Source organism: Tyto alba, unplaced genomic scaffold, assembly GCF_018691265.1.
Source record: "Tyto alba isolate M040663 unplaced genomic scaffold, T.alba_DEE_v4.0 Super-Scaffold_41, whole genome shotgun sequence".
In the NCBI taxonomy this organism is placed as follows: domain Eukaryota; kingdom Metazoa; phylum Chordata; class Aves; order Strigiformes; family Tytonidae; genus Tyto; species Tyto alba.
In genome coordinates, this window is record NW_024881317.1 from 21,785,149 (window position 1) to 21,812,554 (window position 27,406).

Genomic DNA, 27,406 nt, shown 5'->3' on the forward strand with positions numbered 1-27,406 from the left:
GGCCAGCTGCAGCTTTGCTCAGAAGCCTCAAGGTCAACAAAGCCATCAGACTCCCACCTTCCCCTTAGAGAAGGGGGGGGGGGGGGGGGGGGGGGGGGGGAGGAAAGAAAGGAGGACCAAAAACCCCAGCAAAGCCTGCAGGTACGAACTGCTGCAGGTCAGGTGCTAAATGGAGGGAGTCACTCGGTTTGTTTTTTTTTTTTGATGAGGTTTCTCCCTAGGAAGTTAAAGATAGTCCCGCCCTGTTTCAGTCATTGGCTGCCCTAGATGCTGCCCACTCTTTTGTATAAGGAATGCAGCTGTCAGCCTCACAAGCTCGTGTTCTCTGCTCCCTGAATAAGTAGAAATGGTCAGGAGGTCGCCCGTTGCCCTCTTTGTGGCCCTGTGGGCCAGCCAGCTGGGCCTGTGGGCAGCGGGGCGCTCCAAGGTGAACCCCAGGATCATCACAGCTCCACAAGGTAAGCGTCCCGGGCTGCGGCCGGCTGCAACCTTGAGATGCAGCAGCAGCGGTGTCCGCAGCTGACACCTATTCCCTGCACCGTGTATGTTCCACTGATGGCTTGTCTTTTGAGAAGAGTTGGTCTTTTTTTTTAATTTCTTTTGTCTCTTCGGGGAGACTTTTGGCTCTCATTAAAATGAGCTAAAAAGCCTGTGATCTCAGGAAAGGGCTTCTGGCTTCCTTGATTGCTTTTAGTTGAATTTTTAGATCCTCGTTCTTGCCAAGTCCTTTCCTTTTTATATTTGAAAACCATTTTCCTACAAGCTGGCTATATTAAAGGCTGCTGAAAAGCCCTAAAACAGACACAGTAACCATTTCCCCTAACTTGCAGGGAGAAATGGAGAAGTGTGTTTGCATAATATGGTTAATTTTTTTATTCATCTGATGTGCTTACCCTGGTAGTTGCAAATGAGTTCTGTGAGTAAATATTTGCAGAAGATCTCTGTTCTCTGGAAAAATATATATGTCTGAAACGGCACGCAAGGACTTACAATCAGAGCTGGTCGTAGCAGAAACTGAACAAAGAAATGTTTTTAAGGGAGCAAGCTTAGAGTACAGCCCAAGCTTCATGTGTTGAAAAGAGCAGACTAACGTTTACTGGTTTTATCATGTGTCTTCCAAGCTTTTTGATTAATACCCTCCAGGGAGGCTTTAACAAAAGACCCCGTCATGTCCCCGGCGGTTCTGGTGTTTGGCTAAGCCAGCGGGTTCAGCCGAGCTGCGGGTCTCACGCTGCTCTGCAGTACAACAGCTCCTCTGTGCATCCTATTCGCCGACAACTTCAGAGGACACGAATTTCCCCGTGGTTTATTCTGCGCCATCTGTTATTCTTCTGCCGTTATTTACGATGCCCTTCTCCTTCAGGCCCGTCGCCGCCTGCGGATGCGGGGCCAGGAGCGGAGGGGAGGGCGGTGGGTGCGCGGCTCGGAGGTGGCCTCTGCCCGCCGCGGCCGTCGCACAAAGGGGAGAGAGGCCGGCAGGGAGGTTGCTCCTGATGTCGCATCGTTGGTTTTATCTGCTGGCAGAGGACGGGGCTCGGAAGAGGGGAGGCGAGCCGGGAAGGAGGCACAGAGCCCGCGGCTGAACGGAGGACGGGGGCCGCGCATTTCCCCATAGACGTTTTCCCTGCCCCGCTCCGGGGAGGAAAGTTAAATTGCCGGGGTCCGGTGGGGCTGGAAATGCCTGTCCTGGCGTACAGCTGTGCTGAGGGGGAAGAGAGAGCTCGGGTGGTTGATTTCCACCTGTCTGCGTGGGCCGTGCTTGGCACGCAAGACGCAGGACAGTCGTTTGGCCATTCCCTGCATCTGTGCCAGGGGGTGGCTTTCCCGGCATTGAACGCAGCGAGGACCTGTCACTGCGAAACACGGAAGCCAATTAGTGTTAGGACGCTTCCCTACAAGGGGATCAGCTTGTGCTTATCTCTGTTTCTCTTTCTCTCTCTTTTTTTTTTTTTTTTTTTTTTTTTTGAGAGAGAGAGCTCAGCTGGGACATAGGCCAAGAGGGCTTTCAATTAGGGAGGTATCAGGTAGCTGTATGACACAGTCATTAAGAATCTGCCCTGCGTGCTATTTAAGATACTGCATTTTGCATGACCTCTACCCTTTAGGAAGTGAGTCTGTGGGTGAGGAGGAGGGTGGAGAGGAGGCTCCAGGGGAGGGTGAAGAAGTGAGACAGGGGCAGAGGGTGATAGGGAGCCTTCCAACTTCCCCAATGCTCCAGACACAACAAAAGGCAAGCACAGCATCTTTAGTAAAACCTGCAGGTCAGCACACTGCTGCTGTTTGCATCCATGTATAGAGGTTTATCCCTCGCCATGGCCGGGGGGGGTGGTGGTGGTGCAGGGCTCGGTTTGCAGCTCGAGCCCTGGTCCTGGAGGCTGAGAGCCAGGTGGAGAAGAGCAGGGGTCCAGGACATTTTCTGGGGCTGGGCCTGGCGTGCTGGGTTTGCAGTGGTGCAGCGCTGGCCTCAGCCCCGGGCTCTGCGGGAGCTGGCAGCTCTTCACGTAATTAAATTTCTTACACGCCACAGCCCGTCACTAGCACCAGGTATGGCAGCCTCAGCAAAGACACCTCGAGACGTTACAGCCCTGCGGACGAAGGGAGAGATTCCTGGTGCTGGCTGGAGCCCAGCTCTCTCCAGGAGGGAAGAGTTACGTGTGTGGGATCCCTCCCTGGGCTGCGGTACTGGGGGAGAGGAGGAAATTGGTGCTGGGCAAAGCCGCATCTGCCCTTCCACCTCTCAGCCTTGCTCCCCTTGCCAGCACCCCACCCAGGGAGAGAGCCCTGGCCTCGCTGCAGGCAGCCCCAACTACTCTGCTCTTTTCTCCTTCATTGTCCAGTTTCACAGCAAGGAATAGGTGAGGGGACACGGTGAGCTGGGCGAAAAATGTCGCTGGGCTCAGGTGGCACAATTCTGAGCTCAGATCTGAAGACAAAGAAACAGAGTCGGCCTGTCTCGGTGCGTGGAGCTCCTGGATTTAAGTAATTTCACAGTTCTGGAGTCTTGGACTTGTGGCGTCAGGCCAGGGTGGTGGGTGGCTGGAGCACCGTGTTCTGCAGAGCTGCCTTTCTGTTGGTGCAGTGTGTCTAAAGCCAGCCCCGAGGCCCTGGCCGCTGTTTTGCCTTTATTTCGCCTCCCTGATGCTGCAGCACAGTGCAGGAGGAGGTGAGGAAGGGGCATGCTTTCCCCAAAGATCAGCCCGGTCTCCACGCGTGCTCGGGAGCGCTTGCCGCCCAAAGGCAGGGCGGGGGGGATCCCTGGAGCCCCCCCAGCAGCTGGCACAGGTGGCTGGCTCGCCGGTCCAGCTGGGTAAGCAGCTATTGAGAAGCACGCCTGACTCTGCAGGATTTCTTCCTCTTGAGGCAGAGACACTCGGAGCAAAGGGCTGAGGTCAACTCCAGACCACTGGTCGTATCTAAAGTGCTTAAGATCCTTTGTACTGAGAAGGGCTTTGCCCCCTCTTCCCCTGTGCAGCTGACCCAGCGCACAGATGGGTATGGGTGTCTTCTGGCTGTTATTGTCCCCAGTGTCCTAACGAAGGCAGATTGTAAAGGGCAAGTTCCCTATCTGTTGAGAGAAGCAGTAAGTTCATCCTGGGCTGGTGCAGAAGCAAGTGCTTTGACCTTGCACGCTGTGTTCTTGCTTATCTTCCCTTTTATTTTCATCCTCCCCTTGCTTCCAAGTATTTTTCTAACTAAACGCCGACCAGCTGGGCTTCGCTTTGAAAAAGGTGCGCTCCTATCCCACGGTGGGCTTTTGCTTGTCAGCACAGATGCCGTATTTACTCTTCTGATCCACCTGCAGTGCCGGAGACCTCTGTGACCCGGGGCTCTCCGGGTGGCCGAGCGGGCAGGTACGGCCCCTCTGCACGGAGCGGGAGCGTGGCATCCCGCGCTGTCTCATGACCGGAAAGTCACCGAGCATCGTGACGGCAGAGGAGTGCGGGGAGGACATCAAGGACCCGGAGGGCTGGGTCAGGCTACTGTAGCCTGGGGGCTCTGGTGCAGCAAAGGAATAATTTTCAGCTACTGCCATGCTTAAGATTGTCTTGTCCCTGTTTGCTCACGTGTGCGTAGATCTGAGACAAACTCACAGCCCCGCTCTGGTTCCTTGCCGCATTTACACCTTGGGGTAGGATGGGGTCTGGCAGTTTAATTGTTCCCCTCTTTTTCATTAGCAGCTGAGGCTTGGAAGCTGGAGGGGACGGGTTCTGAGCTGGTATGTAGCTCACAGGAGATAAACAGGTCCCACAGGGAAAAAGAATGATTACACCCTTGACGCTTGGCTGCCTCAAGTGGGTAAAGTGGCTCTAGCCAGGTCACGGGGTGGGGGCATCGAAATGGCATTTCCTGGAAATGGTCCACGCTGCTCGTAGCAACTCCTGGGCTTTGCCAAGCTCCGCTGCTTCCTCTTGCCCTGGGAAAACTGTGCCAGCAAACATCTCTGAGTGCCGTAGGAGCTCTTCGTGCCCACCGGCGCAACGATGCTGCCTTCAGCTAGCAAAGGCAGAAGAGAGCTGATCAGAGATGAGGCCGAGCCTCGTACTGATGGGGAGCGGTGGCAACGTGAGGGATTGTTGTACTAGCACCAGCTTTTACTCCTCAGTGACAGTGGCACTCTTTTCTCAGGAGCCATGGTCCCACGGGTGTGAAACATCTTTGTAGGACAGTTTCACATGAAGCGCTCTGAACATCAACGTTTTCAGGAGAAAGCTTCTCACTTTCCCAGCAATGCTATTTTCTGCAGACGGCTCATTTTCACAGGGTGGGTGATGCTGGTATCATAAAATGTTGGTTGAAAATATTTTTTGCTCTGCGCAGATTGAAAAAGAAAACCAAACCAAACAAACCAAGCGAGTGAATCACAACCACCTCCTGTTGCAAGAGCGTGACACAAAAACAACAGGCATGGGTGAACTAATAAGAGTTGTGGCTGCTGCATTGAAAGGCTCAGGGCTGGGAAGGAGAGCCAGATGCAAATTGCTGACCCTCTCTCCAGCTCCGTGCCAGCCCTCAGGCCAATTCAGGATTAGAATTGCAGAAAATTGGCCTGGGAAGGTATTTGGTAGTTGATGTAGTCAGGCTCGGTGCGTTAAAGGAGGACAAACAAAATGTAAACCTGAGTGGAGTACAAGCTAAATCTAAGTACTGAGCACAAGATGCTTTTTATAGAAGCTTGTATCCAGAAAAAAAAAGGGCTGGAAGGTGAGTTAAAAGGAAGAAATTGCTTGTTTTGCTGCCAGTGCTCTCCTGTTGAGCTACATCCTACGGTGTGCGGCTATTCCGGGTTGCTCCAAGAATAGGACTTGTTCCTCTTGTTGGGCACTCTTTTCTTTTCAATCCCAGCTCCACCCAGTGTAGTAGGTTGTGTCTAACTGTGTCTGGTGTGACAGAGAAATGCAGTAGGAGTGCCCCAGGAGCTAGATGCGGAAGCATCTCTTACCGTGTCTACCAATTTCAGAGCAGCTTAAGTCTGGAGCAGCAGGTTTCGTATAATAAACCTAATATTGCCTGTATTGACAGCTCTGGTTCTCTAGCGCTCTAGCTATCCAGTCCCCAGTTTGAACCCTGCTGACTGGTGTCAGCATCCTCCTGCAGCGATGACTCTACATCTAATTACCCATTTGGGTTAAATTGGTCTCCTTTATCGAGCATGCGTATATTGGGAGGGAGAAGGCATCGCCAATTTAAGGAGCTGTAGGGGTTTCCTTGGGGAATGCACGGACAGTTCCAGCCAGACACCTGCCCTGGGGCAGCTCACAACAACCGTGGCCGTGGGTTTGCTCGTATCTTGGATAACGCAAGTGTTGGAAAGTCTGATCTGAGCGTCTGGTTTCAAACGACTGACTGCAACGCGGTGGTTTGGCTTTCCAAGGCTGAGTAATGCTTTGCTGCAGCCAAAGATGGATGTGGAAAGAATGGCTATTGTGTGTTTGTGCTGGTGTGGGGGTCAGGCGGGAGGAAAGGGGGGTGCTAGGAAGGTCTGCGTGGCCTTCCCCGGCATGAACCCAGAAGGCTGCAGGGCTGAGACCTGGCTGATATTCGTTACAGGGGTGGGATGCCTGCAGCAGCAGGTAGGAGGGCTGCAAAGAGCATGACAGGGCCCTTCCCAGTCTAGCGAGGAAGTCCCTTTGCTGCATGCGTAATCTCATCTGTTTTCTAGAGGGAACAGAAACATGGTCCTCGCTCCAGAGCCACAGATCGATGCTCCCACCTTTAAACCTCTGCAGGGGCTGGTGGCTGCGTGGGGGGGGGGCACTGCATGGGTCCCCTTACCCTGTGTCCACCTCCTGGCTAGGCTCCTCTGGGCTGGGAGATGAGGGCATCTGCCTGAGAAGGGTTTCTCAGCTGCCCTGCCCTAATAACCAGCAGCAGGGAGGTGGGAGATGGCTGCCAATTAAGTGGAAAGGTAAAGCGGCTGTTAGGCTGGTGGATGCTCATAGAGGTGCTCGGGGCAATTTTTATCCTGGAAAGCTTTTTATGATAAATCAGTCTCTGGAAACTGATCTTCCTAGTGGGAGGGGCAGCCGTTCTTTCCATATAGAAGCCCTCCTGCTAAAACCAGCCTTTTGTTGTTCTGCCGTTGTTCCGGTGACTGTATAATAAAATACTATAATCACAGGCCAAAGTTCCCCAGCTTCCAGCAGGAACACGGCACAGCTCGGGACTGTCATTACCGAGGCCGGCTTTTGGAAAGTAACAAAACCTGACTCTAAATTTAGCACCAGCAAGCCATAGGGTGCAGCAAGCGGGGCTGGTAGGGGAAAACATACCTGCTAGATGACAAGCTGCACCCGTGAAATCAAAGACTCTGGATTTATCTTGCAGTGGCAGAGGCTTCAGTGCTGCATAATTTTTTTTTTTTGGGGGGGGGGGGGGTGGGGAGGGGAGGGGGCATGCAGGAGGGACCAGGGGATATTGGTAATGTGTTAGCATGCATAGAAAAGGCTGCCGTGCCCGTCATGTAGTCATTTTGTGTTTAAAAAGGAGAAGCCCAGCTTTCCTGGAGCGCCAAGCGCTCTGGTTCGAGCGGTCGGAGGGTAAGCGGAGCCCTGCGGCACCGCCTGTGTTCACGAAGCCCTGCCTGGTGGCAGAGGCTTTGAATTCAAGGCTTGTTCCTTCCTGGCTGCAGGTTAGGGGTCTCTTTTGTTGCTTCCTGAGTGGGTGTTCGGGACCGCTGCCGGCTCCGGCTTCAGCTCAGAGGGCCCTCGCTGCAGGCATATAGGCTGCGTAGCTCTCAGAAGAGCTTTTCAGCAGGCATGCCCATGCCCAGCAGCTGGGTTACCAAACTGAGAGGGTTTGTTGTGTTTTTTTTTGTTTTTTTTTTTTTTTTTTTCCCCTCTTTCTCCCTGCCCTAGCTCACCCCTGTGCTGCATACTGCTGCCTGCTGCCAAGACGCTCCGGAGCTTACCAGAAATAGAGTGGAAATCGTTAATGCGCCAGAATATTTGCCTTCTGTAGTGTAACTCTAAAAAAGCTTATTTGTCTAGTTAGAGTGTACGCTGCAAGCTTGAGCCTTTCCGCTGCACTAGCGCGGCCCTCCTGGGCATTTGGATTGCGCACAGGCTGAGAGCTCTTGTAGGATATATCCCCGATAATGCGGGCTGGATTGTTTCCTCTGCTCAGGAGCATTTTGCTGTTGATGGCAGGGAACTCTCGAGGGTGGCAGAAAGCAGTTGCAGGGTCTTCAGGAGTGGTTGGGGAAGAAGCCAGAGAACAGGCAAGCGGCGTTGTATGGTGGCAGCCTGAGAGTAGCTTGGCCAAGGGTGGAAAAGTCCTGCTGCAGGGAGGATGTTACTGATATATCCATGGCCTTGCTCTTTGGAGGGGTGCTCAGAGGGAGTCAGAAGCAGTCGGGAAGGGGTGTGAGAAAAGATAGCATGAGGCTTCTTGGCAGATGATTAAATGCTGCTTGTCTCCAAACTGTCTTGGGGGAGAGACAGGATGAGAAGTACCAGACAGATTAAAGCCATTGCTCTGACTTGCTGCAAACTTAAAATAAGAAAGAGGAGTGAAATGTGTAAGGCAGGCAGGTCTAGGTTTGAGTCATGTGGGCTCCCCAGCTGCCTGTCTCCTCTCCGTGCTTTCACACCTCTTCTGGGTTTCCCACAAGAGCACGGATGCCCGTGCGAGGGTTCCGGCTACGCGGCCCCCCCGAAGCTCTCCAGCCTCCTGCGGGCTGCCCGTGCTGCCCAGGGCTGGGCTTACTGGTTCTCCACGTGAAGGACGATGGTCGCAGATGGGAAGCAGCACACAGCCCCAGCCCTCGCTCCCGGCTGTGCTGCTGTTGGGAACTGAACCACGATGTTTCCGACGGGATGGAGGGCATGGGAAAATTACGGTCAGGGCTTTCACCCGCCCCGGGCTGATGAGAAGGCACTTTGCCTTCACTGGGAAACCATTTTACTTACTCTGTCCTTTCTGGGCATACACGTGCTCTCAGGAATTGTCTGGGGGAGTGTCTGGCTAAAGCAAAAGCAGCTGCTCTGACCTCAGCGTTGCTGCCTTACCTGGCTGGCGGGTGCCCTTCCCAGCCCCAGGGGAGAGGCTGTGTGGGCTATAAAGTAGGTAGGAGATGACTGATTCCCACAACAGAGCTTGTTTGATCCGCTTTCCAGTCCCTGCCCCTTTGCAGAGCTGCTGGTCACTGCCAGTGACCGCTCTTGGACTCCGGCGGTTGGTACTAGAAGCGAGCGTACCTGTGTTTGTCAGGGGTTTTCCTGCTTGTGTTGTGTGCTCGGGGCAGGAAGAGGAGAGATTTAAGCAGCGTGTGGCTGCCGTGTCAGGCTCTCATGGGGGGCACAAGGCACGAGCTGGGGGTCTCCCCGTAGCAGCGAGCTGTGTGGGCCCTAAGAGAGCACGGAGGGCTTTAAGGAGTGGGAAACACGTGCCTGTGTCTGGTCCTGCTTCAGCAAGAGACATTTTTGTCCCTCTTTCTGGTTGCCTGGTTTCCCTTTGCAGCTCCTCAATGCCTTTTGGCCCACGGCAGAGGAGGTTCGGGTGGTCCCTCCCTGAAAAAGAAGGCAGGGGAGGGGGGAGACTTGGAAGGGAAGGCAGGCAGCACAAACCCCTTCTGAGATGGGCCAGCCGCCGGGCTGGTGGGCACCACCTCATGGCCATGCTCCCTGTCTGCTGCATCGTGCCAAGCTGAACAAGTAGGGGACAGGGAGGGAGTGGAAGCGGGACAGGGATGGTATTTGGCCCTGGAAGGGCTCTGGAGGGAGCTCTGGAGGGGTCTGGGATAGAACTCTGTCAGGGATGGGGCTGTATCGGTTCTGCTCTTTTTATTTTGCTTTCTTTGAGAAATGACTGATGTCGGAGCACGGGGTGAACTGAAATGGTGCGGGGCTGCCCTGCGCACACCGAGCGAGGATCACCCCCGGGATCCTTCTGCCTTTCTGTGCCTCTGCTCCCGAGAGGTGGCTGTAAGGACCCCGGCTCCCAGGGGTGCAGCTAAATCCCCGGCGGCGTGCCGGTGGCATAAGCTGGGGAGAGGAGGGAACAACGGGCCAGGTTTTTTCATGAGCAATGCGAAGGAAGTGGTTTCCCACATTATATTGCCTTTTCACCCCTTTCTCAGAAAGCCCTCCCGCAAAAGCGTATCATTTTCCGTGGGGCGTGTTGGCTCTGGTGGCAGCAGGGCTGGTGACCCTGCGACTCCCAGCCCCTCAATTACTCCGTGGCAGGTCAGAGCAACCCCCCTGCCCCACCGGAGTGTCCCTCCTGGGTTGTTTCATCTAGAGACAAATTGTTCCTATAAAAAACCCTGTCGCTGCAGGATCTGCCAAGTCCTAGAAGCCCGTCGGACCGCTCGAGGCATCCGTCCCCTGGGGAGGGGGGTGGCTGGCGGGTGAGCGGGGCTCTTGGGGAGCAGCTCCCCGGCCCGACTGCGGTTTCCTTGTGTCACATTGCTCCCTTCAGGCAAAGTCTGGGGGGCGAAGGAAAACCTAGCTGCTCAGGGAGCACAGCAGCTCCCCGGAGGCATACTTCCTCCTTCCGAAATGTCTCAACTTGGGAATTTATAGATCATCTAAAAAAAAAAAAAAAAAAAAACCACGCAGCTTGGCTTCTTGCTGACATCCGTGGCGGAGCTGGGGGGACAGGCAGCGCGAGGCTCTTGGATGGGAGCATGGTTCGGTCTGGTCCTTCTCCCAGGGAGGGAGGGGGACCCATGGCAGCCCCGTGGGGTGTCTGGGGTGGGTGCTGTCACTTCTCATGCTCCCCTTAGAGGACACAGTCTGTTAGCGGGGCTCCCGGGGATGGTATCTGGCCGAGCAGGTAGGAAATCTGGGGATCGTCCTCCTGGTCTTACCCGGGGAGGGGATTGTGAAACTGGAACCAGGCTGCAGAGTGATGTCAGAACTGGGACTGGGAGTCCTGACCCCCAAAGTGGGTGACTAAGGCAGCGGGACCTGAATCCCGTTCCCAGCCCTTAAAGGGAGGCAGTCGATCTGCCCGTGCTGGGCTGTTTGTCATGCATCCTGCACGCGCTGGGGGAGCGGGGGCGGAATCGATGTCGTTGAGTTGAGCTGGCTCTCGTGTTCCCAAAAGAGGGAAGATGTGCAGGAGCCTGGAGCACACACTCAGCCCTGACTCACAGCCGGGCCCGCATTGCTGAGAGATGAAGGCTCCTGATGCAGGTGTAGGGGGTGAGACCCAGGGGACCCTCCCTCATTGCCAGTCCTTGAGTCAGCATTGAGAAAGCGGCTTTTCCTTCTGCCGTCAGAGCCAATCCCAGTCGGATTGCAGCAGAGACGCGCTGCTGTCAAGGTCATAATCTAATCAAAAAGGAAGGAAGGAATAAAACGTGGGAAATGAGAAATTGTTTGGAGAAGGAGGGGGACGGGGAAAGGATCCGACCAGTGCCGTGATTCAGGCAGGAGCGTGCTCGCTGCCGGAGCTGCAGGCAGCAGAGCAGGTGGCAGTGTCATCGGCGGCGTGCCGGGGAGGGTAGGGCGTGTGACGGGGACGACTGGCAGCGATCAGAATGTGTTACAGCGAGCAGAGTTTCCAGGGCTGCCAGGTGGATTGCCTGGGCGTTGGGGGAGCACGGTGGTGCCAGTGACCGGGCTGCATCTGCCACGGCGGCGAGCTTTGGTGCTATGCCAATTTAAATCCTGGTTTGTGGTTTGTGGGGTGGCCTGGCCCTGTGCCCTCATCTTAGAGCACTTTGGGAGGACACAGGCAGCTTAGCTAAAGGGACCTTCCCCGCTCGGGGCAGCACCGGCCCCGTGGAGCGGAGCAGGTAATGCCAGGGAGCAGGTAAACCCCGTACCCTGCCTGGCTTCCCCTCTTCATATTCCAAGTGGGGTCTGGCTTAACAAAGGTTTTATGAGCAGCAAGCGAGGGGTCTGCCTCTCGTCTGCATCAGCGCCGCTCCTAAGAGGCACCGCGTTCTTATCACGTCCTCCTTCCCTTTTCATCTTTCCCAAACTTTATTTCAGTTCCTAGTTTTAAAATGGTGGCCCTGGAGCAGATTCGAACCACCACCTCCGTTTTAGGGAGACGACGTCCTCCCCCAACACCAGCGAGTCGCAGAGCCGTAGAGATTCACCCGCTGCCGGTGCTGGGAGCCGTGCAAGCCGGTGACTAAGCCGAGTGTCTGGGATGCTGGGAGCCAGCTGCCAGACCGGGGAATGGTGTGGAGGGGAGAAGGACCGCCGTAGCTGAGTCAGCCCTCCAGCCGGGATGAGAGCTGGGTTGTTGAGCTCGCCTGTGGCGAGGCTGCACGCCCCCGCTGCTTCTCTTCTTAGTTGGACATCTGTTCTGGAGGTGGGGGCACGCTCCCCTCGCTGCACGATGCTCTGGGAGCCCAACCTTGCTGTGGTGCTGGTGAGGGCCAGGCTCTGCTGAGCCTCCCGGTGCCTTTCTGAAGGGGCTCCTGGACCCAAAGGCAGCCAGAGTGCCCTTGGGTGTGTCATTAAAGCTGGAGCCGGGCCTGTTTCACCCTAACAGATGGGAAGCAGGATCGCTCCGTCTGTTATCTTCATTGCTCTGTGTGTTTAGGATGGGCCTCCCTGCCCTCATCTCATCCAGAGCATCTTCGTTTCCCTCCTCCTCCGTTACCTCACCCTGCAGGCATCCTTCCGAGATGCACCGGGCTCCCTTCTTCTCCCTCATTTAATATTATTCTTCTTCTCCAATCTGGTGTGGTACTCCCCATCTTGCCTGCAAAGCACAAAGCCGCTCTTTCTCCCATTCATTCCTCCGGACCCGGGTTAGCATTTCAATTGACAATTGTGCCATTGATTTGCATGCTGACGGTGGGGTTTGCAGTAAATGCCAGGCAAAGGGACTCGGCGGGGTTAGCGAGGCTCTGGAAACGAGCCCTGTTTCTTCTGAAGCTCCGGAATTGATTTTGGAGGCAGGGTGGTGGCAGGATCGTGCCTTCCCCCTTCCAGGGGGGTGAGCCTTTCTTTGCAGTGTCAAAAGCAGCCTTGGACTTGCTCGGAGGGTCACGACCCCTTCTTTGGGGACATAGTTGGGTGCCCTCTGCCTCGTCATCCCTAGCTCTTGAAGCCATTTATACCCCTGGGTCCCCAGTCCGGGAGCGCAGGGTTGCTCCCCCTGATCCTGCCAGATGAGAAGCCGAGGCGAAGGGGATGGAACGGCTTGCCTAAGCCGAGCTGGTTAAGGCAGAGCAGGGGCTGAAGGCCAGCTTTGCGGGTCAGCCAGAGGGCTGAAGCAAGGGCAGAGGGACCCCAGCACCCGCTCACGGAAACACCTTTAAAAGGCTCCCTTCCAGATCAAGTTAAATCAGCACTGGAGCTGCAACCACACTTCTGGGCCCTGGCTAGCAGAACTGTTTACTCTCAGCTTAGTGATTCAGTGCAGTCCCTGGGGAGCAGTAGGATAAATAATACGTTGGCGCCAACCAAATTATTGTTTTGGCCTTGTTTGCTTCTGGCTGTTTGGAGGGAAGTGTGTCCTTGCAGGTTGGCACGGTTCTCGGAGCTGAGTTTAAGAAAAGAGGCAGCGCTGTGAAAACAACCTCAAAACGAAACCAAAGGCAAGGGGATCACGCGGGGTTGAAGTGTGCAAAAGGCTGAGGTGGACGAAGAGGTGTGGGGAGTGACTGCAGGTGTATATCTTCTTTTTTAAGGAATGGGCTGGAGGTTTGCAAACAAGAGCAAAGTTTGCTGAGGTCTGGCCAGGCCTGTTTGCAGCATGTTGGTGATGGGTTGTGCTGGCGGTGGTAGCTGGAGGGGGAAGAGGGGGGGGTTTAGGGGCTCCCGTGTGCGCGGGCTGTTGCCTGCCTGCTCTGCAGGTTGGGCCAAGAGGGGGATTTTGAGGACCACTGGGAAAGGGGGCTGGTGAAAAGGGGATTAATCCTCTCCTCCCCGGCAAACGTAGACTGAGTCTGTGGCTGGTGCGGTGCCCGGGCTAGCTGGCATGCCCAGCTGGCTTCCCGCTTGTAGGGCCACTTAGGCAAATGAGTTGCACAGTCACTCTGAAAAGACTCGATGCCAGCTTCTCCAGCAGGCAAAACACATGCTCAGGAGTTTTTTTCCGCGTCCTTGGACAGCGGAGAGGCGGCAGGGCTGGGGAGGAGGGGACAGGGAGCGAGCAGGGGCCGCCATCCAGCCGGGCTTTCCGAGCTGCAGGGTCCCAACCGCTGAATCCTCCGTCCCGCGGTGCAGGGGAAGGGCAGCCCGGCGGTTTTGGAGGGCAGGGATGTTTTCTGTACCGTGGCACACCTCCACCCTCCGTCTTTGCAGCTGAGGTGCCCTTACGAAACCGCGGCCCGTGTGTCCGGCGGGGTTTCCCAGCACAGGGTGGTAGCTGGCAGCATCCCCGTTCGCCAGGCCGGTGATGGGAGAGCCTCGCTGGCTGGGTGCCGTTTCGCTCTGCAGGGATCAGAAACCCCGAGGAGGTGCGCCCGGCGTTGCGAGGTGGAGAAAAAAAGCTGCAAATCAAGCAGCAGTCAGTAGCCCCAGTGACCTCTAGCAAGTCTTTTTTTTTTTTTTTTTTTTTTTCACTTTGAGCTCTACAGCGCCTTGGCGGGAGCCCTGCGTGGCATGCTCTGAGCAGAGTGGGGGAGTGCTGGACTGTGCAAAGATTGTCCTTTGCCTGTCCTGCCAAGTGCCCCTATAAATAGAGAGGGACACGTGCCACTGATTAATTGCCTGTCTGTGCGGGCAGCCAGCTCCCGAGGCAGACGCAGCCTTTGTCTGCTGGGAGCAGCAGCACTTGCCAGGAGAGAGAGGGCCCCCTCTTCTTTGGAAAAAAAAAAAAAAAAAAAAAAGAGGTGAAAACGGGAGCGCCCTGTCACGCTAAGCAGAGATCAGTCCCGGTCAGAGCCTTTTTCCCCTCAGAGGAGCAATCCCTCTCGTGTCACTGCTGCAGATTACGGTAGGGGACGGGGTAGAGCCCCCGGCAGCGCACACGTGGCACCTGCATTGCACCCTGCGGCGGAGCTGGGCCCTGGCACAGGTGCTCAAAGCTGCTCTGATGTGGCTGCACCGTCCCGGAGAGGGCTGCAGGACGGCAGGAGCCCCAGGGGAGGAGGCTCACAGCTGCACCACGGGGCAGGGCCAGCCTCCCACACCTGAGCTGGCAACGCAGAGGGGACGGGAGGATGTTTTCAGGCAAGAGGAGCTGGAAAAGCCAGAAGGTGAAAGAGGAAGGAAAGAGGAGAGGACAGGCGGTTCTTCCTCCCAGCTGGGCCTGGAAAGCTTCCCATCTGCAGCAACCGGTTGTGACACGGGTCCTAGGTCTTGCAGCTCACTTCTTGTTCACGGCTGGGGCGTGGAGCCCATGGGTTGCAGCTCTACGTGCACCCTTCCCCTGTGACTTGGGGGGGGGTGGGGGTGCTCCAAACCCTGTCCATCCCTCCTGACCCTTGGAAGGAGGATGCCGAGAGTGGAGCTGGGGGTTGGCGGGGAAGAGGTGTGATGCTGGGCTGTGGCTAGGAGGAGATCTACCCCATGGGCACAGGGAGGTCGGCCCCCCGCTGCAAGGCAGCGCAGCACCTCCTCTCCCATTCAGCTGGATAAGAGCTCGCAGCTCCAGTTAAGCGTGTGCATGGTCCCAAAGTGGGGCACAAAAACCTGCAGGCGTGACAGATGCGAGAGGGTGCAGGAGCCAAAGCTACGAGGCAGTTGCCTGGAGTGGCTGTTGGAGGATGGCCAGAGAAGAGCGGGGCCAGGGCGGGGGGGGGGAAGCCCTTTGCCTCAAAGCTGGGGGGCTGGAGGCACTGGGCCATGAGAGCAGGTGGGAAAGCAGCGCTCACCTGGCTGCTGCGGAGCCAGTTCGAAGTCACTTTGAGCTTCTGCTCCCCTACAAGAGCTCCTGCAGCACCGTTTCCCTTCCTCCTCCTCTTCCTCCACCACCACTAGCCCTGCAGGGGCCAGGCCCGGCGGCTCCATTGTGCAGCAGCCCTGTCCCCTGGGGCTATAAGGGGACAATAGCTCCGCTCCGAGCCTGGGAGCTGCCTTTCCCTGCCTGCCTGCCGCTGGGCCAGCCATCCTGGAGGGCCCCCAGCCCTTTTTTTTTCCCCTCATCACTCGCACCGAGGACACGGGCAGCGAGTCGATCAGCCTGAGCTGGCTGCGGGTGCGCAGTCGCTGCGGTTCCCCTGACGAGCGTCTCCTCTGCCCTGTCCCTAGGTGCGAAAGAGTATGTGTTTCCCAGGAGTGAGAAGTACCCGGTCTTCTATCATAAAGAAAACAGCTCAGCCATTTACATCGGGGGAGAGGGAAAGCTTTATTACTACGACTTCGCAACCTATGAGGACTACACGGTAAGGATCCTCTGCTAACAAGTTTGGCCCCGGAGCCCTGTAAGGAAGTGTCGGGCGTCCATCTCACAGCCTAAACACCAGGCACCTTGCTCACTGGCTTTGCCGGCAGCGAAGTCAGGCCTGGAAGGGTCTGGGCTGCCCCATCCATCCGGGAAACCGCCACATCAGTGTGACGAACGGGCTCAGCAAGGGGGAAGTCTCCTACGCGAGCGGTGGGTGGGTTCTTCCCAGGCAGTGACCCTCCTGAGGTCTTTGCTGCCCCAGAGGGGGGATTTTTCCAGTGAGGGACCCTTTCTTTAGCGTGAGAAGGGATGCTCAGAGTCGTGTCGCTGGGGAGAAGCTATGTTTCCATCTCTTTCCATTGTTGGAGCCCAGGATGCTTTTCCTCAAAAGCAGGAAGTTTTGGATCAGCTGGGCACTGAGTTAATACAGCAGGAAACACCCAGTTGGCTTTCTCATGACCCCTTCTTGTCCTTCTCGGGGGAAGCAGTTGCTGAAGTTTGGGCCCAGATACTTTCCCTTTTGTTCCCAGAAACAGCGTGGTTCGTGTGTCCCAACCCTCGGACATCACCCCCCAGTATCAAACACCCATTCCCCACAACGACGGATCCTCTCCTGAAATCCTTTGGAGAGCAGCCCAGGCTGGCTGCCAGTCACGCCCTGCTGCTTTGCCCCTGCATCCCCCCTTCTCCCCATCACCTCGAGGGCCTGAGAACTCCAGCCCAGCCTCCCCAAGGGTTTTCAGATGCCGAGGGGGGGGGAAAAGGACTGCGTTGCAGTGTTGAATGACCTCACTGACATGCTTGCTTCGCTTCTTGTGAAGAGCGTGACTGGCATGTAGTGCGTGGGGCTGAGCCCACGTCAGCTGGCTTTTAGAGGGAAGGAATTGAAGCGTGTCTCTTTTTCTTTTTTTTTATCCTAGGAAGACTTCCCAGTGAAAAATGAAGGACAGTGCATGATGCCTGGGAGTTTGGTAGGTCCTACCTGTGGTGGAGCGGAACAGCTGGATGGGTGAGGGTTGGAGGACTGCTGGGGAAGGAGCTGTGTATGCTCCTCACGTGCTCTCTCTGGGTGAAGACCTCCAGTGCCCGTGGAGCAGGAGATCAGACGAGATGATACAAGCTCCCTCCTCTGGTTTTAAGAGCCATGAAAAAGCTAGGAAGCCATACAGTTGTGTGCTTGGTAGCGCTATGGGGCTGTGCTCTGCCATCCGCGGCCGCTCATGCTCCTCTTCTTTCTCTTGCAGGAGGACAATAAAAATTACCTCACGTTAGTGGAGAAGTACGGAGACGGGATGTTAGTGTGTGGGACCGGCGCCTGCGCTCCCACCTGCTGGAACTTGGTATGCTGTGATGCCACCAGAGCACTTGCTGTTTTGTTTTGTGCTCGCTCCGTCTCTAAAATGGTGCCCTGATCCCCTCTCCTCCTCCGAATGCTCTGAAATGCCCAAATGCCAGCTCCCTCGAGGAGCTGGTGACAGCCTGGGACAGCCCACGCAAGCAGAGGTCCACACGTGCCCCCTCCGGGCTTCACTTGTCGTAGCCCCCTTCTCCTCACCTCCTGCCTGCAGCAGTCGACGATGGGCTGCGTCCTCCCCTCGTTTGGGCTGCGCCAGCCACGGAGAGCCGCTTTCCTCCTGCCCCAGGGGTGGGTGTGGGCACCTGGCTCCCCTGAACTGGTCACACTCAGGGACCGTTTCTGTCCTTACCCAGACGCAGAGAAAGGAGAGCGCTCCGTGGGATGGGAGAGGCATTGCTCCTTTCACCCCTGACTCGAACACCCTCGTCGTCGTCGATGGTAGGTCTGACTGCTCACGTATTTTCAGTCGCAGTGCTGTGCGGGAAAGCTGGGCTTCCTGCAGCAAACAGGGGCACCTCGAGGCTGCTTCAGGGGGGCTTTGTCCCTCTCCTCTAATTGGTGACCGGCCCTAGTGCTTCTTGTTTTTGCCTCGTCAAAATGCACATCCTTCTAGGACAGGGCGCGGCACGAGGTTATTTATTCCTGTCCAGGACGTGGGGGTTGAGTCTCTGTGCGGGAGGGTAGAGTGCAATGGAAGCAGCAGGGAATGAGGGTTCTCCAGTAACTCTGCTGCTCTGGAGCTGGCAGAGGGACAGATGATCCTTCCCAGAGGTAGAGCAAGAATCTGTCCCTGCCGTTCTTTAAGGGAAAGGACTGGAGGGAGCCCTGCCAGGCCTGCTCAGTCCCAGCCGGTGAGGACTGGGTTTCTTGACCTGTATCCACCACCCCTATGAGTCCGTGTGCCCGGAGAGTTCTTGGTTCTTTGTTTTCTTCTCACAAACCCTTCTGCCCCCTCCCAAAACAACCCCCTGCCAATGCCAATGAGCCTTCCTATCCCACAGGTCACGACATCTACTCCACCATCAAGAAGAGCCAGCAGAACGGCAAGATACCCCGTTTCCGTCGAGTGAGAGGGGGTGGAGAGCTCTACACAAGTGACACGGTGATGCAGAGTGAGTAGGGGCGAGATCTTGTTTGGGTTTTGTCACCCCTAGAGCGGGCTGATCTGGTCCCCATCCTCAATGCCAGTGAGGAGGGACCCAGTGGCTCCCTCCAACTCTCTTGCTGCCAGCTGGGGGAATTTCACCCCTTTGCTTCTGGGACAAAACAACTGAGTGAGTTCCTCTTGCTCAGGGTGAGGAGATGGGGAAATGGAGAGAAACAGGCGGCAAGTCCCCTGTCAGATGCTGGAAGGAAATATGGTTGTGTAAAGGTGCCCATCAGCTGCTGTGTGGGGGTGGAAACAGGAAGAACGACTTCCACTCCGGGTAGTGACTCTTTCCAAATCCCCATCCAGGGTGAGACCTTGAGGCAGGAACGTGTTGGGCTGCGCATGGGGTAGGGTGGGGAACAGAGAGAAAGGACCCTCCTCAGTTCCCATGGGCTTATTACATTGCTCTCCCCCATGACACTGGGAGATTATTGAACCCCTGTCCAAAGGAAAAAATCAAATCAGAATGGCACCAGGGCGAAACAGGACTTGTTCAAGCAGGGCAGTGGAGGGGGGCAACCGAGGCACCGGCAAACAAACCCGATAGACCCAGAGCCACAAGGCCAATCCCACACTTCCCCAGAACTCCCTGCCGTGGCGACATGAGCTAACGATGCTCAGAGGGGACCCTCTGCTGCTGCTGCTGGGGATGCCCTTTGTGGCAGTGGTGTGTTAATAGGAAGAGGAGCGTCACTGGGTTTTCCACAGCAGACACAAACAACAGCGCAGCTTGCTCCCACCGAGGGGAGCCTTCCTCTGTGACAACAGCTCCTCTGTGCAAGAAGGGAGAGCAGGTTTCCTTTGCTGCTAAGCAGCCGAAGCTTCACCTGGGCTCTGGGGATTTGCCTTTCAAGGGAATGTGTGCGTAGAGTTGGGCAGGAGGGGAGAGGAAGGGGAGCCCGCTGGGCAGGTGGCACGTGAAGGGCGGTTGTTAGTGCGATGCACCGGTCAGGGGTAGGGGATGGGCTCGGACCTGTCCTTTTCCTGGAGCGCAGACGGTGCTTGCGTTTTCTCATCTTGTCTGGGGGTGGGTGGGTAGCTGCAGAGCACGCTGGTTTGGCCCCCGCTGGCGGCTTTTCGGATGAACCGTGTGCGTTCAGGCCAAGGTTTTCTGACGGCTCACTTCCCTTTTCAGACCCTCAGTTTGTCAAAGCCACCACATTAAAGCACGAAGAGCCCTACCAGGACAAGATTTACTACTTCTTCCGAGAAGACAACCCGGATAAGAGCCCCGAGGCCCCGAGAAACATCTCCCGAGTGGCCCAGCTGTGTAAGGTACCACGGGAAGAGTGTGTTGTGGGGAGGCAAGAGTGTTACAGGGGTGGCAAATGGACACGCAGCTCAGCTGGTGTTACTGGCACATGGTTTGGCCCCTCTGGCTCAATTCTCTGCCACAGAGTTTGTGTGCAGTACAGCCATGTCCTTTGGCCTTCTCATCCTCTGGCTCCCATCTTGCATGTTGGGGGGAGAAATCCCTGGTTTGCCTCACTGGGCCATCACGCGACGTGATTGTTGCAGTGACCAGCATCAAAGATACCTCTGGAGCGTCCCCCAGTTAGCCATCCAAGATGCTGTGCTCTTCTCTGCCAAACCCCGCCTCCCTGCTTTCCCTCTCCCCCAGGAAGATAAAGGGGGAACCAGTTCACTCTCTGCTTCCAAGTGGACCACCTTCCTGAAGGCCAGCTTGATCTGTGTCGACCCGGTCACCAAGGGCAACTTCAACTGGTTGCAAGATGTCTTCTTTGTCCCTGCGAGTAACTGGCGGCACTCCAAAGTCTACGGGCTCTTCACAAACACCTGGTGAGGGTCTTTGCAAAAGGAGGGGATGTCCCGTCCCGTGGGCCAAATCCTTTCCTTAGTCTCTCTGGCAGGCACGTGGGTGGAAAACAGCCAGAGTGGACACGGTCAGCAAAGGCCATGCCCCAGCCGTGGGGATGATGGCCACTGTTCCTGACCCTCTCTTTGTCTCGTTGCCCTCAGGGGAAGCTCTGCTGTTTGCGTCTATTCCTTTGGGGACATTGACAACGTCTTTCGGACCTCCAAACTCAAAGGCTACAGTGGTCCCAATCCAGAGATCAAGCCTGGGCAGGTGAGTGAGTGATAAAAGACGCCCACGTGAAGTGGAGAGGCCTCCTGAGGGCGGGAGAGCAGGTCCCTGCTCTGCCACTGCAGTTGTCAGAGTAGCTGGGGCAGGTTGGGAGGGGCCAGGCTGAGCAGCCAGGTGAGAGCTGGGGCAGCGAGGAAGGTCGTAGGCGCTGTGGGGAAGGATCTGAGCCGTGTTGCTGGGAGCAAAAAGAGGCTGGGTAAGGTCCAGTGCCTTCACAGAAGGCAAGGGGAGACAGGCTCTTGGGTGCCTCGGCAAACAGGTCTGTGGGCTCTCCTGTGGGAAGCTGGAGGACGATATCTTGCCTCGTGTTTGCTAACCCCGAGGGTTTCACTGAGCCAGCCTGCAGCCCAGCCCTGCGGTTGCAGGTGCACCACCGACCTGGCAGCAAACAGCAGGGTGGGGGGGAGGCTCCCCGAAGCCTCACAGAGGGGCGGCAGGGCCTGAATCTCCTAAACTGTGACTTCTGCAGGGGAGATCGCGGGTGGGACCTGGCACCAGCGCAATCACAGCAGCCCCCGGGCTTGTGCGCTGTGCCTGGGCATCCTCCTCCGGGCTGAGGTGCCCGTGCTGTGCCTTCGCCTTGCTCTCCTGCCCTCGAGCCTCATCCTCGGGGACTCGTCTGACTCTTTTGACGGTGGCTTTTGTCCCCTCAGTGCGTTTCCTCGGGACAGCACACCCCGAGCGAGACCTTCAAGATCGCCGACAGCCACCCGGAGGTGGAGGCCCGGGTGGAGCCCCTCTCCCCCACCAAGAGCCCCTTATTCCACAACAAGCACCGCTACCAGAAGATCGGGGTGCACGAGGTCTCTGCGGGCGACGGACGCCGCTACAACGTGCTTTACTTGGCAACAGGTATTGGGAACCATTCCCTTGGGAGTTCCTCGGGGTTTGCTTTCCACTTGGAGGCAGGGAGCCTGAGGGGAGCAGACGAGACCCCCAGTTCCGAGCAAAGCTGAGGGGCTGTTTTCCCAGCTGGGCATATGTTTGTCAAGCAGAAAAGAGCTGCCAAGTCCCAGTATAGCTTAAATACATCCAATTTGGCTGCATAGGCAATGACAAGCAGAATCCCAGCACGTGGGATTCACACAGTTGGGCCGCTTTAGCTTGTGGTAGGTCTCAGGCCAAGTATTTTTAGGGCAAGGAAGGGGTAGCAGAGCTCTCCCCAGGTGCAGCTTTACACTGTCAAGCAGAAATCCGTTGCAAAGGGACCCACTCTGTCACCTCCTGTCCCTGCTTGCTCTAGCGCAGCAGCACAGACTTCCTGCGAGGGCAGCACCTCTGGCTGGAGACACGGTGCTGCGGAGCTGGGCCGAGGCAATTCAGCTGCAGGTTGAACAGGCTGGAGAGAAAAAAGTTGGCAAGCTCACTTGGGAAGCTGTCCGGGCTCCTGTGCAGCGCAGCTTCTCGCTGCCCAGAAGGTGCAAAGGTCCCTAAGCCAGAGCTTCCCCTCTCTTGCCTGCCTACCTCCCCGGGCTTGCTGCCTACAGCTGGGCTCATCCCTTTTTCTGCACTCTGCTGGGATTTGCTCACTGGCACCTGTGGAGGGACTTTCTGGGGTTTTTGTTTCCTAATCTGTGATTAAAAAAATGCGGATGGCTCTCAGTGGGTGGCCTGGGTTGGATTAGGGCCCACGCATGCTCGGATTGTTCTCGTTTTGCCGAAAGCCTTAGCTTAAATGCAGCAAACGCCTTGCAAGAGACCTGCCAGGGAGTTTGCTCCAAGATGCAGGGCTTGGCAGGGCAGCTGCCCACCCTTGCTGGGGCAGGCAAGGGCCAGCACCTGGAGGGGGGTGGGGGGTGTCCTAATCCCTGCCTGACCTGGGGTCACATCCTTCATCTCTCCCTGGTTGTGATGGTGGAGAAGGGAGCAACTGTTTGGGAAGGGAAAGCCGTGTGAGTACTAAGAGGGTAAATGATGAGCCCTGTTCCCTCAGGATGTGCCTTTCCACCCCTTTCCACCAAACCGACTCATTTTCTTAAATCATCAGTTTGGAGTCGTTTAACTGGGGAGGGGAGCCGGTTTAATTAGAAAAACAGAAAGGCAAACCCCAAGTTTCAGCCTCGGGCGAGCGGTGAGATGAGGTTCATGCGAAAAAACAGGCCGGTGATCAAAGCAGAGCAGAGCTTGAGAGCAGTTGGTTTTTCTTGCTGAGGCTGTTGCAGCGCAGCTGATCAAAGCAGACACGGCCGGGCCCGGAGGGTTGGTGGGAAATGGGATCCTCGTGCCTCTCGGCTGGAAGGATGACAAGGCTCTGCTGTGGGAAACACTGCTGTCTGGGGGGTGGTTTCCTAGCAGAGCAAGCAGGCTCCTTCTGAGAAAGGACCCGTCTTCTCTGGGTGGCTGGTTTCAGGAATCCAGACGAGCCTGGCTCTGCGGAGTGGGTATTGTCTGCCGCGGCGAGGGCTGGAGGGAGGAGAGCTGGTTCTCTGCCTGGCTTCCCCAGCCCTGCCTGCCGCCCCTCTGCCTTGCCTTTCTGCCCTCGGCGTGCTTCATCAGGGCTCTCCCCTCTTTCTATCTAGACAAGGGATCCATCCACAAGATCGTGGAGCTGCCGGACGGCGTGCAGAACATCATGGAGCTCCAGGTCTTCCCAAAGAAGGACCCGATCCAGTCCATGATCCTGGATCACAAGAGGGTGGGTGGCTGCCGGCTCCACAGGAAGGAAAACAGTGGGTTGGGCTGTAGCTTTAAAAGCAGGCAGCAGGGGAGGCAGGGACAGATGGTTTAATGACAGCCCCTGCATCTGGAAGTAGCCTCTGGGTGGGTTTTCGGGGGGGTTCTGCTTTGCTAAATCCTAACAGCTGGGCTGATGTCCCCGCTCCTGGGTAACTCTCTGGGTGGTCGGCAGGCGACGGAGCTTTTCAGACACCCCCCCCCATCTCCTCTGGAGGCGAGGGAAGAGCGAGGCCGTGTGCTCCCCGGGTCCAATCCCAGCACACTGTTCTCCTCCCTGCCTCAGTTTCCCTCTCGTTGTCGAGCCTCGCTGGCAGAGGAGCTGTCAGACAGTGTCGATGCTCTATCCTGGAGGTGCCAACGCCGCTGTCACTGATGGAGCAAACTTCTTGATAGGCAGGGCCGATGCGGGGGGGGGAAGGATGGCTGCTTCCCCTCCCACGACAGGGAGATATGACTGCATTGCCTGGGGACGTACCAGCTGGTGAAACGTTCCCACTGGTGAAAACCACCCCAGCGTCACAGCGAAGCCGCAGGAGGGGAGTTAGACACGCTTCGGGTGGCGCTGGGGACACAGGGCCGAGGTGATCAGCCCCTCTGCTTCCCTCCCGCAGGCGATGCTGTACGTCGGCTCAACAGATAAAGTCATGGAGGTACCCATGGACATGTGCAGGGTGTATCGCAACAACTGCGACAGCTGCTTGCTGGCGAGGGACCCGTACTGCGGGTGGCTCAATGGGACATGTCAGTCGGTTTATCTCAACCGGTACGTGGCTGTTTCTCCGTCACCTTCGGCGGGTTGTTTTCGCGTCAGGAACACCTGGACCCCTCAGTATTCCCCTTCCTGCCCGGGGCTACGTGTGGTTTTGAGGCCGTCTTCCCCTCACAGCAGAGAGATGAGCCCATCGTGTCCAGGCAGTAACAGCGCAGACATCTCTGCTGCCCCCCAAAACTGCGCCTCCGCCGGGATCCCTCCCTCCCGCAGCACCCCTGCTCTGCAGAGGGTGAAGCCAAGGGGTTTCGAGCACCCAGCCCCTCTTTTCCTGTTAGAAGTGTGGGTAGCTCTGCTGGTTGTGATGCTGTTTCAAGCGGTTGATTGTGGTGAGTTGCTGGGTCTCGCATTTGCCATCCACCCACCTCCTAAGAGGGGCTGCGTGGGGCATGTTTTTTTTTTCCCTGCTCTGATAACAGCAGCTGTTTAAACTTCCTTCCTGAAATGATCCACCGCATTTAGTATGGGCGATTCCTTTCCTAGCACCGAATCGCCGCTGCCCTGACATTAACGCTTGCTTATTGCTTGTTCCCATCTGCTAGGGAGGTGCATCAGAACCTGAACCTGGACCCGTGGAGAGGAAAATGCCAAAATGGGGACGTGAAGGAAGGTATGTCAAGGTTTTGAGCTGTAGGCCGTGGAGCCGGGGGGTGCTTTGGGGAGGGGGACTGATTCTCGGGGCTTTGTGTGGGTCGTGCAAGGTGTTAACAACTCGCTGCTGGGGAGCTGGGGATGACCGTGCTGAAACCAAAGGCATCAAGCGAGTCTCAGCTTGGAGTTCATCACCAGATAATGCATTGCTGAGCTGGGTGAGAGGTCTTAAACTCTTGAGTTTGCTGACGTCCTGGGAGGAGCGTCCCACAGACTTCGCCGGGCATGAGTCAAGCCCTGTGGTTGTCATTAAATGGAATTTAATGTCATTAAGTGGAACCATCACCCCATCGACCCAGCCTTTCCTCCCTCCTGGCTTGTGGGGGAATCGGTGGTTCCTGGACATTGCCTGCCTCATCCCCACCTTCTCCATATCTCTTCCACTAGATGACTATCAGAACATCACAGTTGTCCCTTTCTCCCGCTACTACCTCAACTGCCCCATCGAGTCCCACTATGCCACCTACAACTGGTACCACAACGACAGCCTCATCAAGACCTGCAACACCACCCACCCGCAGCAGGACTGCTTCCACTTCATCCAGAACGTCAGCCACGTTCACTACGGCCACTACGTCTGCGTCTCGGAGGAGGACGGCTTCAGGCAGGCTCTGGTGAAGGAGCGCCTGGTCAACCAACTCCGGTTCATGTCCCAGAAGGGCCAGGCCACCGTGACGTTTGGCTCTTGGCTCCAGCTGCTCCTGATGGGGGTGTTGGTGGAGCTCTTCCACTGAACGCGACCGGACCGTGCTCCCGCCATCCTGGCTGCTGCCGCCGCTCTCCCTGCGCTCGCTGTCCATTCCCGAGGCGAGATCCTCCTTCTCTTAGTCACTTCTTGGACATTAATCTTTGACTGTCCCAAAAGGGGACCCCGGGCAGCAACCCCTCCATCTTCGGCCTTGGTGGAAGAGTCATGGCGAGGAAGATGCGCGACGGCGGGGCCAGGCGGAGCGGGGTTTGGGGACAGGGAGGGGAGGGGGTACCCTAAAACGAATGCGGGGGGACGTTCGCAGCACCCAGCAGCGTGAAGGGGAGTGGTGTCAGCCTCCCCCCGAGCCCGCGCTGGTGGCTCTGTACTGGTTATCGTCCTGAGCCTACGCGGGGTGCGGCCGTTCAGGGGACTTCTGCCGATGTGCATGCACTGATCCTCAGGGCACGATGACTCCTCTCTTTGGGAACGTGCATGTGATGAAGAGGAGGAGCCAGCCCTCGGCCTTTCGAACTGGTTGCTCTGTGCTTCGCTCCGAGCGGGGACTGATGCCTCCCAAGTTTCTAGTGGCTAGTGTCTGTTTGGGTTGGCGAGCAGCTGGAACGCTCCCAATGTCACATGTGAGTCCCCTTCTGGTCTGGAGAATTGGGCTCTGGAAGGGTTTTAACGGTTTGGTTTATTTTTTGGGTTGGTTTTTTTTTTTTTTTTTTTTTTTGCAGCTGGCTTTGACATGGGAGGGAGATCGGGAACTAGCGCTGGAAACCTGCAAGGCAAAGGCAGGCACAAAGTTAGCATTTTGCATGGAAAAGCCTCGGAAGATGACTAGATTTGGGGTGTGGGGAAGGACAGACCGAAGGGGACACGAAGGGAAGGTGGAAGCAGAGCCCAAACCAAACCCGGGAGGCCCTGGGAAGACGTTTTAAACGCACAAATCCTCTGCAGGCAGCTAAGGGCATTTATTTGTGGGCAGCAGGCAGCCCCTGCTCCCCAGCACCTCTCCTCCAGGAGAGGGACCGGGCTTCCTCAGGGAACGAGGCGGCAGGGTGCTGATCTCAGGGCGATGCCGACAGGCTCGGGGAGGGGGGGGGGGGGGGGGGGGGCTGTGGCCGTCCCCAGCACCCAGAGCAGATCTGCCCCTCTCCCTCGCGGTGAGGGGACAGGGGAGGAGCAGGGTTTGCTTCCCTTGGGCTTTGAGGTCTCCGAGCGAGACTAAACTGTGAAAAAGGGGGTGTTCTCCCTGCTCCTGTGGGCAAGGGGCGATCCCACACCTTGTCCAAACCTTTCCCAGCCCTCTCCTCGGCCGGAACGCCCCAGCCTTGGGCCGGGGTGTCGTATCTCATGCTTCCAATAACCTGTCACAGCAGCACAGCCCCTGCTTCATACCCGCTCGGAGACACTCAGGGGTGCCCGAGGGGTCTTTTTGACAAGGGGGAGAGATGCCCTGTGCCTCTCGTGACCGCAGGCGATGGACAACGGGCCAGAGCTTCCTACTGCACTACATTTCCAAGATACCCTCCCCGAATCTAGGATAGAGCTTCTTACATCCCTTCTCAAAGCACTTTAACTTTGTGAACTAACAAATACCTATTTATTATCAACTGGTGATTACAGTACTTGTATAATTTTATAATATTATAAAAGGTGGGTTCAAATTAGAGAAGAGAAAAGACAAACACCGCAACAGCTACCAAAAAAAAACCTTTCAGAGCTGTCACCAAAGTGAGAATGTGAGCGTTGAAATAAAGAACGGAAAAGAGCAGGCGAGTGCCGTGTTTCTCACCAGGAGCCGAGGGACGCTGCTGGGACGGTGGCCGGGGTCTCCGCTGTCCCCCTTCCCCTGAAACCAAGGGGTCCCCCCACCCTCCCCCTCCCACGTCTCTCCCGCCTCTCCCCTCCAGAAGCCGGGCAAATTCCTGCTGGAAGAACCCCCCAGGTGTGGAGGGGGGGGGGGGGGTGGTAGCAGCACCCCGCTCAGCACCACCCACCACCCGTGGAAAGCTGTGAAGGCCCTAAATAGCGGCGGCGGGTCCTGATGGGTCCCGGCACCTTCGCCGTGCTCCCGCGCACCCTCGGCTTTGACGTCGGGGACGGCTTTTAGGAAGGAAAGCAGGGGCTGCCTGGCTGACAGCCCGTGAAACGGAGCGGTGCTGAACTCGCAGCACTCTTTTTTTTTTTTTTTTTTTTTTTTATTTGCTGGTTTGGGAGAAAAATGAGCTGATGGTTGACAGCCGGGAGAGGAGGGGGGG

General features: G+C 56.7%; 1 protein-coding gene across 1 annotated transcript; it reads left to right on the forward strand.

The window, feature by feature from the left end:
• The first annotated feature begins 243 nt into the window (after positions 1-243).
• Positions 244-26,917, forward strand: SEMA7A (semaphorin 7A (John Milton Hagen blood group)). The gene is made up of 14 exons (XM_032990436.2): positions 244-458; positions 15,606-15,739; positions 16,662-16,712; positions 16,986-17,081; positions 17,452-17,536; positions 18,100-18,210; positions 19,384-19,523; positions 19,870-20,048; positions 20,229-20,337; positions 21,009-21,207; positions 22,875-22,990; positions 23,643-23,794; positions 24,343-24,410; positions 24,839-26,917. Exons 1-14 carry the CDS (start codon positions 347-349, stop codon positions 25,183-25,185), a joined length of 1,899 nt encoding a protein of 632 aa, XP_032846327.1. The 5' UTR covers positions 244-346; the 3' UTR covers positions 25,186-26,917.
• Positions 26,918-27,406: the final 489 nt, after the last annotated feature.

What these genes read in the sequence shown, in the direction of transcription:
- SEMA7A (XM_032990436.2), top strand. Translation starts at nt 347, where the DNA reads ATGGTCAGGAGGTCGCCCGTTGCCCTCTTTGTGGCCCTGTGGGCCAGC. An exon ending in CAACCTATGAGGACTACACG is followed by an intron (nt 15,740 to 16,661) that starts GTAAGGATCCTC and finishes TTTTTATCCTAG; the next exon opens with GAAGACTTCCCAGTGAAAAA. An exon ending in TGATCCTGGATCACAAGAGG is followed by an intron (nt 22,991 to 23,642) that starts GTGGGTGGCTGC and finishes TCCCTCCCGCAG; the next exon opens with GCGATGCTGTACGTCGGCTC.